The 10,972-nt window shown below is 61.0% G+C and overlaps 1 protein-coding gene across 1 annotated transcript in view; it reads left to right on the forward strand.

Moving 5' to 3' along the window:
- Positions 1 to 8,697, forward strand: part of LMCD1 (LIM and cysteine rich domains 1) — a 35,763-nt gene extending 27,066 nt beyond the window's left edge. The window contains exons 4-6 of the mRNA XM_037522103.2: positions 1,588 to 1,923; positions 6,610 to 6,825; positions 8,053 to 8,697. Coding sequence (XP_037378000.1) covers positions 1,588 to 1,923; positions 6,610 to 6,825; positions 8,053 to 8,211 — 711 coding nt within the window. The 3' untranslated portion in view covers positions 8,212 to 8,697. The remainder of the gene's footprint in view (positions 1 to 1,587; positions 1,924 to 6,609; positions 6,826 to 8,052) is intronic.
- The last annotated feature ends 2,275 nt before the right edge of the window (positions 8,698 to 10,972 follow it).

A 10,972-nucleotide genomic window follows, 5' to 3' on the forward strand; every position in this document is an offset into this window, starting at 1 on the left:
CCAGTGACCCTCGACATGGGGCCCAGGAACTGCGCCCCCACCACCACCAACTAGAAGTGCAGAAACAGAATCATGGTTGGGAGATTTTTGTAGCGTTTGACCCCCAGAGGGGTGACCAGGGAGCTCCAGAACAGAATCTGGCCCCACTGGTGAGCTGTGTCCCCACACGAGGCCACACGGGATCCTATAGCTGGGGATAAAAGCAAACGCAGAACCCCGGATCCTGCCCCGGAGAGGGTTTGAGTGACCCCGTTCTACACAGTAGCTATTTAGATGGGAGTGGGGCGATCCCTTCTAGAGAAAGGTTTTTTTAAATTATGCCTTTTGAAATACCTGTTTTCAAAGAACACACGAGCCTTCGTGAGCTCGACCACCACGAGTTAGGGTTAATCTTACGTGTAAGGAGACATGAGATTGTCCACGGCCAGCAGAGGGTGGAGGACCCTGGGGCACATCCCGGGCTACAGAGTTGGCCTCAAGTACCCCCCCACCCCTCAACCCCTGGCCCCCAGGCATGTCGGTGGTTCTGACTCAGGTCGGCCTGCAGCGGCCACGTCTGGGTAAGCCATCTGGTTCCCAAGATGTCAGTGGAAACTAGAGCTGGCAGCTCGTAAAAGAGCCAGCTGTGGGCGTCAGGAACTGGCTGGTGAAAACCCAAAAGCCTGGGCCCAGCCTAGCAAGAGGAAGGCATTGCCGGCGTTGATGCTGCTCATAAAACCCCAGGCTCCAGAGGCCCCTGTCTGCTCTGCGTCTGGCCAGCCTGCCAGCCCGCTGCTGTGCCTCCCACCCGCGCTCAGGGACTTTCCCTTAATCACCCAGGGATAGGGACTGAGTCCGTCTGGGAAAGGCAGCTGAATCTCGCTGTCAGCCAGGAGGAAAGCCAGGGAAATTCTTAAGCCTTTAAACACAGGTCCCAGGAAACCAAATTGCTCCTGATTATTGAGCACCTACTACGGGTCGGGCGCTAGGCCGATGGCTATCCCTACAAGCACTTCTCCCACACTGTGCGGGTATATGCTCTCACCCGCATCCGCAGAGGGAAACCGAGGCTCAGAGACGCGCGACAGCTAGCCAGGGATACCAAGTGACTTAGACGGCAGAGCCAGGTCTTGGACCCAGGCCTCCCCGATCCGGGCCTGAACGCTTCCCGCCAGACCCGGACACACTGACATCCTTACAGGGCCCTCACCTCCGGAGGAACTGGTGTGGACGAGACCCCGTCGACTCGGTGGGGAGGATCTCTCTGCACTTTTAAATAAACGGCCGTAGAATAGCTTAGGCCGGGGGTGGCTTCACCGCTCTCTTCTAGGAAAAGAGATTTTAAACTAGATTGACTCTTGTTGCGTTAGGACAGTGTGTGCATTGAATGAGGTTCCGTTTTGATGAAAGCAAACCCCCAGGCAAGACCGGCTCAGGTCACAGCATCCTCATCAGGAGGTGAATCCGAGACCGGCCCCGGGGTGGGGGGAGCGACGTTCCTGGGGCCTCTCTTGGATGCTGCCAAATGGACGCTTTCCTTGAGAATCCGTGGCTTCTGCAGACCCGGCAGCCCAGCCTCCGCCTCACGTGTTTCTCCTCCTCCCCCAGGGCCTGCAGTACATGGAGCTCATCCCCAAGGAGCAGCAGCCGGTGACGGGCACCGAGGGCGCCCTGTACCGCCGCCGCCAGCTCATGCACCAGCTCCCCATCTATGACCAGGACCCCTCCCGCTGCTGCGGACTTTTGGAGAACGAGCTGGCGCTGATGGAAGAATTCATCAAGCAGTACAAGAGCGAGGCCCTGGGCGTGGGGGAGGTGGCCCTGCCCGGGCAGGGGGGCATGCCCAAGGAGGACGGGAAGCACCAGGAGAAGCCAGAGGGGGCCGAGACAGCCGCCCCCACCCCCAACGGCAACGTCGGGGACCCGTCCAAAGACGTGGAATACGTAAGTCTCCCCCAGGCCCCCTGGTTGGGTTGAAAGGCCCAGCCAGACCCCCAGCACGAGACTCTAGTCCCCATTCCCACACTCTGTCCTGCGTCCACCCTGCGTCCACACCCACAGCCACACCTCTAACAGCTGTTGGGTGCTCACCCATTGTGCCACTCGCTTTAGCCACTCGCTGTGGGTAAAGGATACAAGACGTGTGGCCCAGCTGAGGGCAGAGACAAGCAAATTGTTGGCTTAGAGGGGGACAGGAAGGCAGGGAGGCCCACGCTGGCCTCCGAGGCTAAGCAGGAGTGACCCAGCCCCGACTTTCACGGATGTCGGTGTGGTTAGGAAGCAGACGGGGTGCCGGGGCGGCCTCAGAGAGCAGGTGCAGGCAGAGGGCTGACTGACCCCCATGCACAGCTGGCGGGGTGATGCGCTGGGGGTGGGGGATGCGGCCATGAGTTCAGAGGTGTCACCTGACTTCGCCTCTCAAGTATCAATTAATACCCCCATTGTCGGCCAAGCTCCCAGAAGCCAAGCAAGCAGAGGACACTGTCCCCACCTGCTCACGGACTCAGGCCTCTGCTCTGAGGTCCCCAGGAGCCATGAGGTGGCCCCAGCTCCCAGCCATGCTGCTGTTTCCTTTCATGACTCCACGGGGGCCTAATCTGGGAGGGTGCCCGGAGGCTGTGTGAGAAAACACAAGGAGAGGCCATCAGGGCAAAGCCTGGTGGATTGTCTGCCAGCCCACAGGGAGTAAAGGCCCCGCTGCCGCAGTGCTGCACAGGGCTGCCACCCACAGGGTCTCCAGGCCTCCCCCCCCCCAATCAGCCAAGCAGCCTCCATTCCTTCCGTGGCCTTGAAAATAAAAGCCCCAACCCCTGGGGTCCCCACGCCAACCCCCTGCCTTGCTGGGACAGGTTGGAGGCAGTCACCCTGGAACCAGACACCCCAGGGGCATGCCACTCTCCCGCCACTGGGCCTCCACGCAGACCAGGCACGGCCCCTCCTCCTGGCAGCGGCTCCAGTTCGCTGCTGCATCCCCCCTCCCTCCCGCCCCCCCACCAGCTCGGCCATGTGGGGTGGCAGCCAAAGACCCCTGGCCTCACACCGATTTATCTGAGCACTAAGACGAAAGAAGGAATTTGCTTTTCTGTGCCATGAGTTGGGTGATGGTGTCTAACAGGCCCTGCTGCCAGCCAAAACGCGTGTCCTGCTGCCCCCACAGTGCCACCCACGTGGGCTCTTGTGGGTCAAGCCGTGTGGACCGTTCCCAGCCGGAGGGGCGCCCAGCCCCACCTGCCCAGCCCGCTGCTCCTCACCTTTCCGGCCTGAGGCACCTGTGCGCAGCAGGCGGTGGCCTTCCTGCCCCCGTTGTTCCAGCCCCACCAGCCTCACGCCTGCCTTGCGGCGGCTTCCCAGACACCTGCTCAGAAATCAAAGATCAGACTTTCCAAGCCTGGCTGTTTGGCCAGGGAATCTGCCGTCCCCCGACCCCAAACTTGTAACTGAAGGAAGGGAACAGACATCCCAGGGCGCGGCAGTTCCTGCAATCTCCACGCTTGAGCCCCGGCCCTGCCTCCACACCGCCCTTTCCAGGCCCGATGACCCCGGGAAGCGGCGAGGTGTTGCTGGAGGGCGGCGAGGACCTTCCTTGAAGTCTTGCAGACTTGTTGGCCTGGTCCCAAATTATAGGGTGACCCTCTGCCCCCCTCTCCCCACACACAGGCACAGGAGGGCCGAGGCCTGGGCCCCCGGCCTGCGCCAAGTCTGCCTCTCAGACGGAAACTTCAGCCTCTGGCAGCTCAGCTGTGCTCTAGCCCCTGCGAGGGACATACTTGTGGGCAGGCGCTGCCCGGCCTGCCCCGGCAGATGTTTGGCTCCGGGCTCAGCCAGCCGCCTCTCCTGCCAGGCCCCCCTGGGGGCCGAAATGAGCGCCCCACCCCAGGCCCACACAGAGGGTAACAGGCCCAGGGACAGGTGGGGGACACAGCCAGAGACGTCCCTCTCCCCGCCTCCAGCTCCCCCTCCCCAGCTTCTCGGGGTGGGAACCCCAGGGCAGCAGCCCCCCAAAATTCACCGTGGTTACCAGGCTTCTCAACATCTGTGTCCCACGTCTTTATGGAGGAAATATTTTAATGACATTAAAGGAGGTTTTTTTTTCCACAAAAAATTTCCTCTATCCCATTTTTATACTATAAATACTTTCCCATGTTGCCACCTAAGCCTCAGACGCATTTTTTTTCTCCTGGAGTGGCCTGCAAAGTATTCCATTGACTAAAACGGGCTGGCTGACTTGTTCTGTAGAAGTCGCTAGTGAATCTTCTAGAGCTTGCGAGCCACGTGGTCTCCTTCCCTGGCACATGATAGCCGCCGTGGCCAGCAGCTAAAGCGGAGACCAGCGGGGCTGTGTTCCAGAAAATTTTATTTGCAAACATGAAAGTAGTTTGCTGACCCCAGAACTAGAAGAACCATAAAGCCAGTCTTAGCATTTCGTGAATGACTGGGCTTCATCCAGGGCCCTGGTCCACCCCAGCCCCCACACAGCCCCGGGCACCATGTTGGGGGGCCTGGCTCTATTGATGACCCCCCTCCAGGAGCACCCCTCTGCAGGCGCAGCCTTGAGGAACGCCTTCCCCTTCCCAGATGACCCGTGAGGAAGACGCCATTAGAAATGCAGGCCCTGTTCCCTCCCATGGCAGGGAGCCCCGCATTCCACAGTCTGCCCAGGAAGCAGCCTGCGGGGTGGGCCACCTCCGGGCCAACAGCAGCCCCGTGTCACAGAAGGGTTGCCGAGGCTCAGGGGTGGAGGGCTTGGATGCCAGAGCCTCATTCCAAAGCCGGTCACCCTAACGCTGGCCCCCACCCTGCAGCGTAAGGAGCCTCGGGGGGACAGCAGTGGGGGTGTAGGGAGCCTGGCACAAGAGGCTGTGGCTCCAGAAATGGGCCAGAAAAGAGAAAACAGCAAGCCTGGGGTCGTGGCTGCCAGAGAAGATGGTGAGTAATCACCATAAGAGGAGATGGGGAGTCTGTTTACATCGGTTGTTGAGTGCTTGCTTTGGAGGGAACCCAGCACCCCAATTCAAGGCCCTTGTGTTAATATTTATTGTGTTGCGAGCGTGAGCGTGTCACAAGGCACTCTGGCTCAAACCCGACAGGCCTTGGACACGAGCCTCTAGAAGAGAGCGGCTGGCGGGGACAGAACTAGCAGCCCCTGGAGCAGCTTCCTGCCGTGCAGAGGGTTCCCCATATCTGCTGACGGCTCAGTCCTCGCAGCCTGCTCATGGGCCGCGTGGCCCCGACCACTGTCCTTGCTCTGTGACTTGGTGACTTCATTTCAGAAGCCCACGGCGATGCCCCCCATCTAAGCTGCAGAGCCAACCACCTGACACATGGCAGCTTAAAAACAAGAGCATCAGTGTCTGTCCACGCAGCCACAGGCGGGGGCTGGAATCTTCTGCCACTGACCCACTCCCACCCTGGCCTCGAGGCGGGGCTGGCCCAGCAGAGGCCCTGGGCTGTCCCTCCATTGCTGAGTATTTCTTACATGTGGCCTGACTCCCAGGTGCAGGCTGAGAGAGCCCCCAGCCTTTCATGACCCACGGGGCGTCCCCAGCGCCCCTTCCACCACACTTTCAGTGACGTGAGCTGCTGTGGGGGGGCCCACTTTCAAGGAAAGGGAGTAGACACCCCTGGGGAGAGCATTGAGAACTTGCCAGACCCAGTTCAGTGCGCCAGGGCAGAGGGGACCCCACCCCTGCAGGGTCCTGGCCTCTGGGGCAGCTGACTCCAGAATGTCCCTCAGCTTGGTCAAAGTAGGTGCCTGCGCTTCCACCCAAAGGGCAGAAGGTTCTGTAGCCTGCCCTTTAGATCCGTGTAACTAGGAAGCTCTCCCCATCCGGTCAGGGACAGGGCAGTGTGCCCTGGCAGGGCGAGGACCCCACCTCTGGCCAACTTGTGAGAGGTCAGTGCCCCAGTGGTTGCATCCTCCCCTGGGTGGGGTGATCTGCAGACTCGTGTGCAGGCGTGTCGGAAGCACAGTCCAGTGGGAGTGTCCACGGGGGCCCCGCAGGACTGCTCTGCCGGCCACGCTGGCTCCTCACAAGGAGCTGGCCTGAGAGAGACCCGCTGGGCTTCCTAAAGAAAGACCCCGTGGGGGCAGCCCAGGCATCCAGACTGGCTCTTGCTGTGTCTGCAGCGAATTGGTTTGAGCTCATAGATCAGGTCATTCTTAAGCATGTCCCCAAAGTTTGGCCCCCACACCAGCCTCGGCAGTCGCCCTAGCAAATCCTGGGGCGGGGGCCCGGGCGGAGTGTCCAGCCCCCCCTGGGACCCTGGGTCTCTGCGTGGCCGACGCGCTCTGTGTCCACTTGGCTGGCGTCCTTGGCCAGGCGGCGACCGCGCCCCCTCGGCGGAGGCCCAGGCGGTGACCCCAGGGGGCGTGGGCCGGCAGCCCCGACCCGCATGCCGTGAAAGCACACCCTTCCGCAGGTCTCGCGGTGGCGGGCTGTGCATTATGGGCTTGGAGGCCGGGACGCCTCGGGCGGGAGCAGCAGCCATGCATGCTGTTCGCCGGGCAGGACATCACCCACTTTGGGGCCCGGGCAGGGCCGCTGGCCAGGTCACCCAGGAAGCGGAGCCGGGTGGGGTGCTCCTGGCGCGCGGCCCCTGCCCTCCTGACCACGCGTCCTCGGCCCCCAGGTCTGCGAGCTGTGCAAGGGCGCGGCCCCCGCCGACAGCCCCGTGGTCTACTCGGACCGGGCGGGCTACAGCAAGCAGTGGCACCCCACCTGCTTCGTGTGCGCCCAGTGCCGCGAGCCGCTCGTGGACCTCATCTACTTCTGGAAGGACGGGGCGCCCTGGTGCGGCCGCCACTACTGCGAGAGCCTGCGGCCCCGGTGCTCCGGCTGCGACGAGGTGAGGCCTCAGGCCGTGGGCGGCGGGGTGGGGTGGGGTGGGGCGGACCCCCGGCCGCAGGCAGCGGGGCAGACTCGAGGATGGGATGTAAAGGCAGGGAAACTGAGGCACAGGCCTGGCTTCGTGCTCTCAGCCTCTGCTTTCTCAGCTGCAAGATGGGGCCCGTCCCCACGGGGGGAGCAGGGTGGTCAGGCACCAGCGCCCTCCACGGTGCCAGCACTGAGCTCATGGTCAGAGGACACGGGTCCCCGGGGGCAGGCGGCCATGGTCAAACCCGGCTCTGCACCCGTTCGCCGTGTGTTTGCCTGCGCCCGCATTTGCCCCTGATAAGGGAGGGGGCGGTCGGCGCCGTGTGAGGAGGACGGGTCAGCCGGAGAATGCTCGGCCCAGGGCCCCACCCATAGCTAGCACGAGGCGACCGGCTGGCTGGGGCCTAGGCCCGGCTGTGGGACTTGCTGACAGGAGGGAGCACGGCACGACCCCGCCTGGGAGCGGGAGATGCCGGGAGCGGACCAGCCCTCGCTGTGGTCTGCGCACGGGAAGCCCACGGGGCGGCAGCAGTTCAGGCGCTAGCAACCACCATCCGTGTGCCTGACATGAGTGCAGCCCAGCGGGGCCGGCTCTGCCTCCCCACCGTCCAGCTCCCAAACCCTACGTGATGGGATTTCAGCCCCTTGGATAGAGGTGGAAACTGAGGCCCAGGGAGATTTGGGGATTTGGCCACAGCGCTGAAGCTGGGACGTGTTTAAGTGAGACCTCACAGGGAGGGGTTCCCGGTCGACTCTGGAATCCGAAGGCACGTTTAGCCAGTGTGCAGGCCCGCTCCTGCTGGGCCCCAGATTCCTCACCATACAGGGAGAGGAGAGAGACAGTAGGGGAGGGGAGCGTTCAAAGTGACCCTCTACTCCGACCCCAGGTGGCCCTGGCCGCCCTCCTCCTGAGGACCAGCCATTGGCAGCTCAGCTCTTGTTCGCCTGTCTGCACCGGGGTGTGGACCCCAGCCCAGGACACAACTGGGCTTCCGAGCTGACCTCCCCCCGCGCGTCACCCACTAGGATGGCCTTCACCAAATATCGTTACTTACTGCCTCAGATACATGTTGGACCTGTCCATGGAGGCCTGTAAAGGCCAAAATGAGCACAGGGCAGGCAGAACCCCTCTGACCTGTCCCAGTGTGCTCTCTGCTAGGTCAGACCCTGAGTCTCACGTTCCCTCTTTCCCCCCCAGATCATTTTCACGGAGGACTACCAGCGCGTGGATAACCTGGCCTGGCACCGGAAACACTTCGTGTGCGAGGGCTGTGAGCAGTCGCTGAGTGGCCGGGCGTACATCGTCACCAAGGGGCAGCTCCTGTGCCCGACTTGTAGCAAGTCCAAAAGCTCCTGAAGGGCTGCCCCCCAAGGCCAGAACCCGAGAACCCCTGGGAGGGAGTGAAGGGTGCTGAGGCCCTCCCAAGGGCCAGCAAACAACAGACACTGATTTTTTTCAGTGGGAATAGCCATCTGCATGTTCTAGGCTGGGGGGCGGTGGATCCTAAGGGGTCCACAGTTCCCAAGGCAGAAGTGTCCTGAGAACTCTCAGAGTGGAGTTACTTTTTGTTGTTTCCCAGCTGCCCACTAAAGACACAATCAGCATCCTGCAAGGGCTCTCCAGGAGGAGTTTCCCAGAATGCACTTGTGAGTGATGGAATCCTATAGCTGTAGGAAGTGCCTGCTTTTTCCCGAAGGTGGGAGCTCCCCCAGGACGGGCGAGCATCCCACCCATCATGCGTTGCCTTCTTTTCAAATGGAATTTGAATTTTAAATAAAAAAAAACTTTTATGTGTATCAATAAAAGTCTTAGGAAGTCCACAGACATCCTTATCTAATTATTTACAGCTCAGGGACTGGGCCTCCCAGGGGTGGCTCTGCCCCGCAAATGCTGCCGCCAGCAGGGAGTGCTGTGACCCTGGGCAATGCTTCCTCAACGGTGCCTCATCACACTTCTAGGAGTGAAAGTCTCAGGGGCAGAAACCCCAACTCCAATTCCAGGGACCCCCAAATCACAGATGGAGCATGAGGCTCATGTTTCACGGTCCCGTAAAGGTTTCCTGGGACCTGGGACTAAATAGGGATGAAGCTGCCCTCGGAGCCAGGCAGGCAACAAAAGCCCCCCCACCTGGAAGAGAGGCCAGTACGGTAATGGGGAGCAGCCACACAGGGTCACCTAAGCTCAGCTCCTGGATGCCCCCGGTGACGTGGTGACCAGCTGCACAGCGTGGGGTTTTAGGAGAAACCTCTGTTTTGAGATGTTGCCAACCAAACATGAAGTGAGCCCAATCCAACAGGGCCCGCGTGGGCTGCCGCCTCTCTAAGGCCTCTGAGCATCTGCAGGCCCCGAATTAGTTTCCTTCCCGCTATTTCTAAGAGAAAACGTCGCAGCTTCTCCTGGAGCACAAGGACGAAACAGGCGCAAGTCCCCAGAGCTCGCCACCCGGTCACCCCCGCCTTTTTTTCCCCTTGACATTCCAACCTGCTCCCAACTTCCTTTCATTTCACACCTAAAGTCCACTCTGGCCACCGCTCCCTGACCCCACCCATGTGCTCTGCAAGTTTCACCTGCTGCAGCTCCCCCCACTGGCGGAGTGTCCGAGCCTCTGTCCAGTCACCCTCAGCATCCCTGGCAGGTCCACCTTCTCAAGGAGAAGTTGGGGGGTCATCCCCCTCACCCGCCCTCCCCACTGCCTCTCAAGTTAAGAGCCAAGTTCCCGCCCTGATATTTGAATCCTTCCAAACCTGGCTTCATTGTCTTTCTGCCCTGAAACCATTTCTTTCTCTGGATTTCCACGCCTCCCAGACATTCAGAAATGCCCTTCATCAAGCCCTCACGCCCCGGCCGGGCCTTGGCTAGTTCCGTGCTTGTGACTCAAACGTCACCGGCTCCTGTTGAAACTCTGTCCTGCAGGTGCTCCTCGGCAGAACAAGCTGCTCACCCCTCCCAAACACCAGTGGAATCTACGCTCGTCTTTTCGCTCATTCATTCATTCATGTCACAAACGGTCACTGAGCCTACAGGGCTCCGTTCCCACCCTGAAGCAAGGGGCAGGTGCTCACAGGCGGGGCAGTGCCCCCGGCCCTGGAGGATACAGTCCGTGCCTGGAGGTGGGCCCGGGACATGCTCCCGTCAGGAAGACAGCAGCGCTGTGGCTGCAGGAGAGGGTGTGTGATGCTATAAAGCATATGAAAGAGATTGGGTCTGGGGAGACCCCCCAGATCTCCCCACTGGGATATGGGAAGAGGACATGTTTCTGGGGCAGGCACACTGGAACAGTCATCTAAAGGGTGAGGTGCTCCGAGCAGGCAAAGAGGGGAAGGATGGCAGTGAAATATGGATGCAAGGGCGTGTGCAAAGGCCCTGCGGTTGAGCAGCACTCATTGATTCAAGGCCTGTTTACCAGTGTGGGGGCGTCCAGACACACAGAGCGCGGATGAACTGCCAGACACTCGGGCCGCCAGCGCACCCTCCTCCTCCTCCTCACGGCTCCCACTGCACACACAGGTGAAAAGCAAAACCAGCCTGGCGGTCGAGTTCTGTGGTTTTCTTCAGTCCCACTCACCTTGCTTCAGAAGCCGAGTGGACAGCTGGCGGGCCTCGGACGAGCCCTGTGCGTTCCCTCCCTCTGTGCCACCACTCCCGCCGCTGCCTCTGCCCGGGTGTCCCCACATGGTGCTCCAGGTCCACCTCCTCCTCCGCAGGGCCCCGTGGCTGGGTGGGAGTCTGCGCCAGAACAGGAAGGACGTGCAGCGTAAGCTGTGCGTGATTTCCCCTCATCGGCAAGAAGGCGGCCGGCGCCCATCACTCTAGAGGACCTCCCTGCCCTCAGCAGCCTCTCAACCCTGCGGAACTTCAGGGACCTTCACCCACACCTTCATGACACCCATGCCCACGGCCGGCACCAATTCTGTGGTGCTGAGCTTCTCAGCCAGTGAAAGGTCCTCCATGAACTTCGTGAGAACAGTCTCCACATCTTTGCTTCCCCAAGCCTTAGTGAAAGGCCTCACAAGTCAAAGCAGGACCAACCACCTAAGGCTCTGGGCCCCTTCCCTGTTGGACACTTGGCACTGGGCTCCAAAGTGGCCTAAATCAAACATTTCACCCAGAGGCCAAC

Source organism: Talpa occidentalis, unplaced genomic scaffold, assembly GCF_014898055.3.
Source record: "Talpa occidentalis isolate TD23 unplaced genomic scaffold, MPIMG_talOcc4v2.1 talOcc4.10, whole genome shotgun sequence".
In the NCBI taxonomy this organism is placed as follows: domain Eukaryota; kingdom Metazoa; phylum Chordata; class Mammalia; order Eulipotyphla; family Talpidae; genus Talpa; species Talpa occidentalis.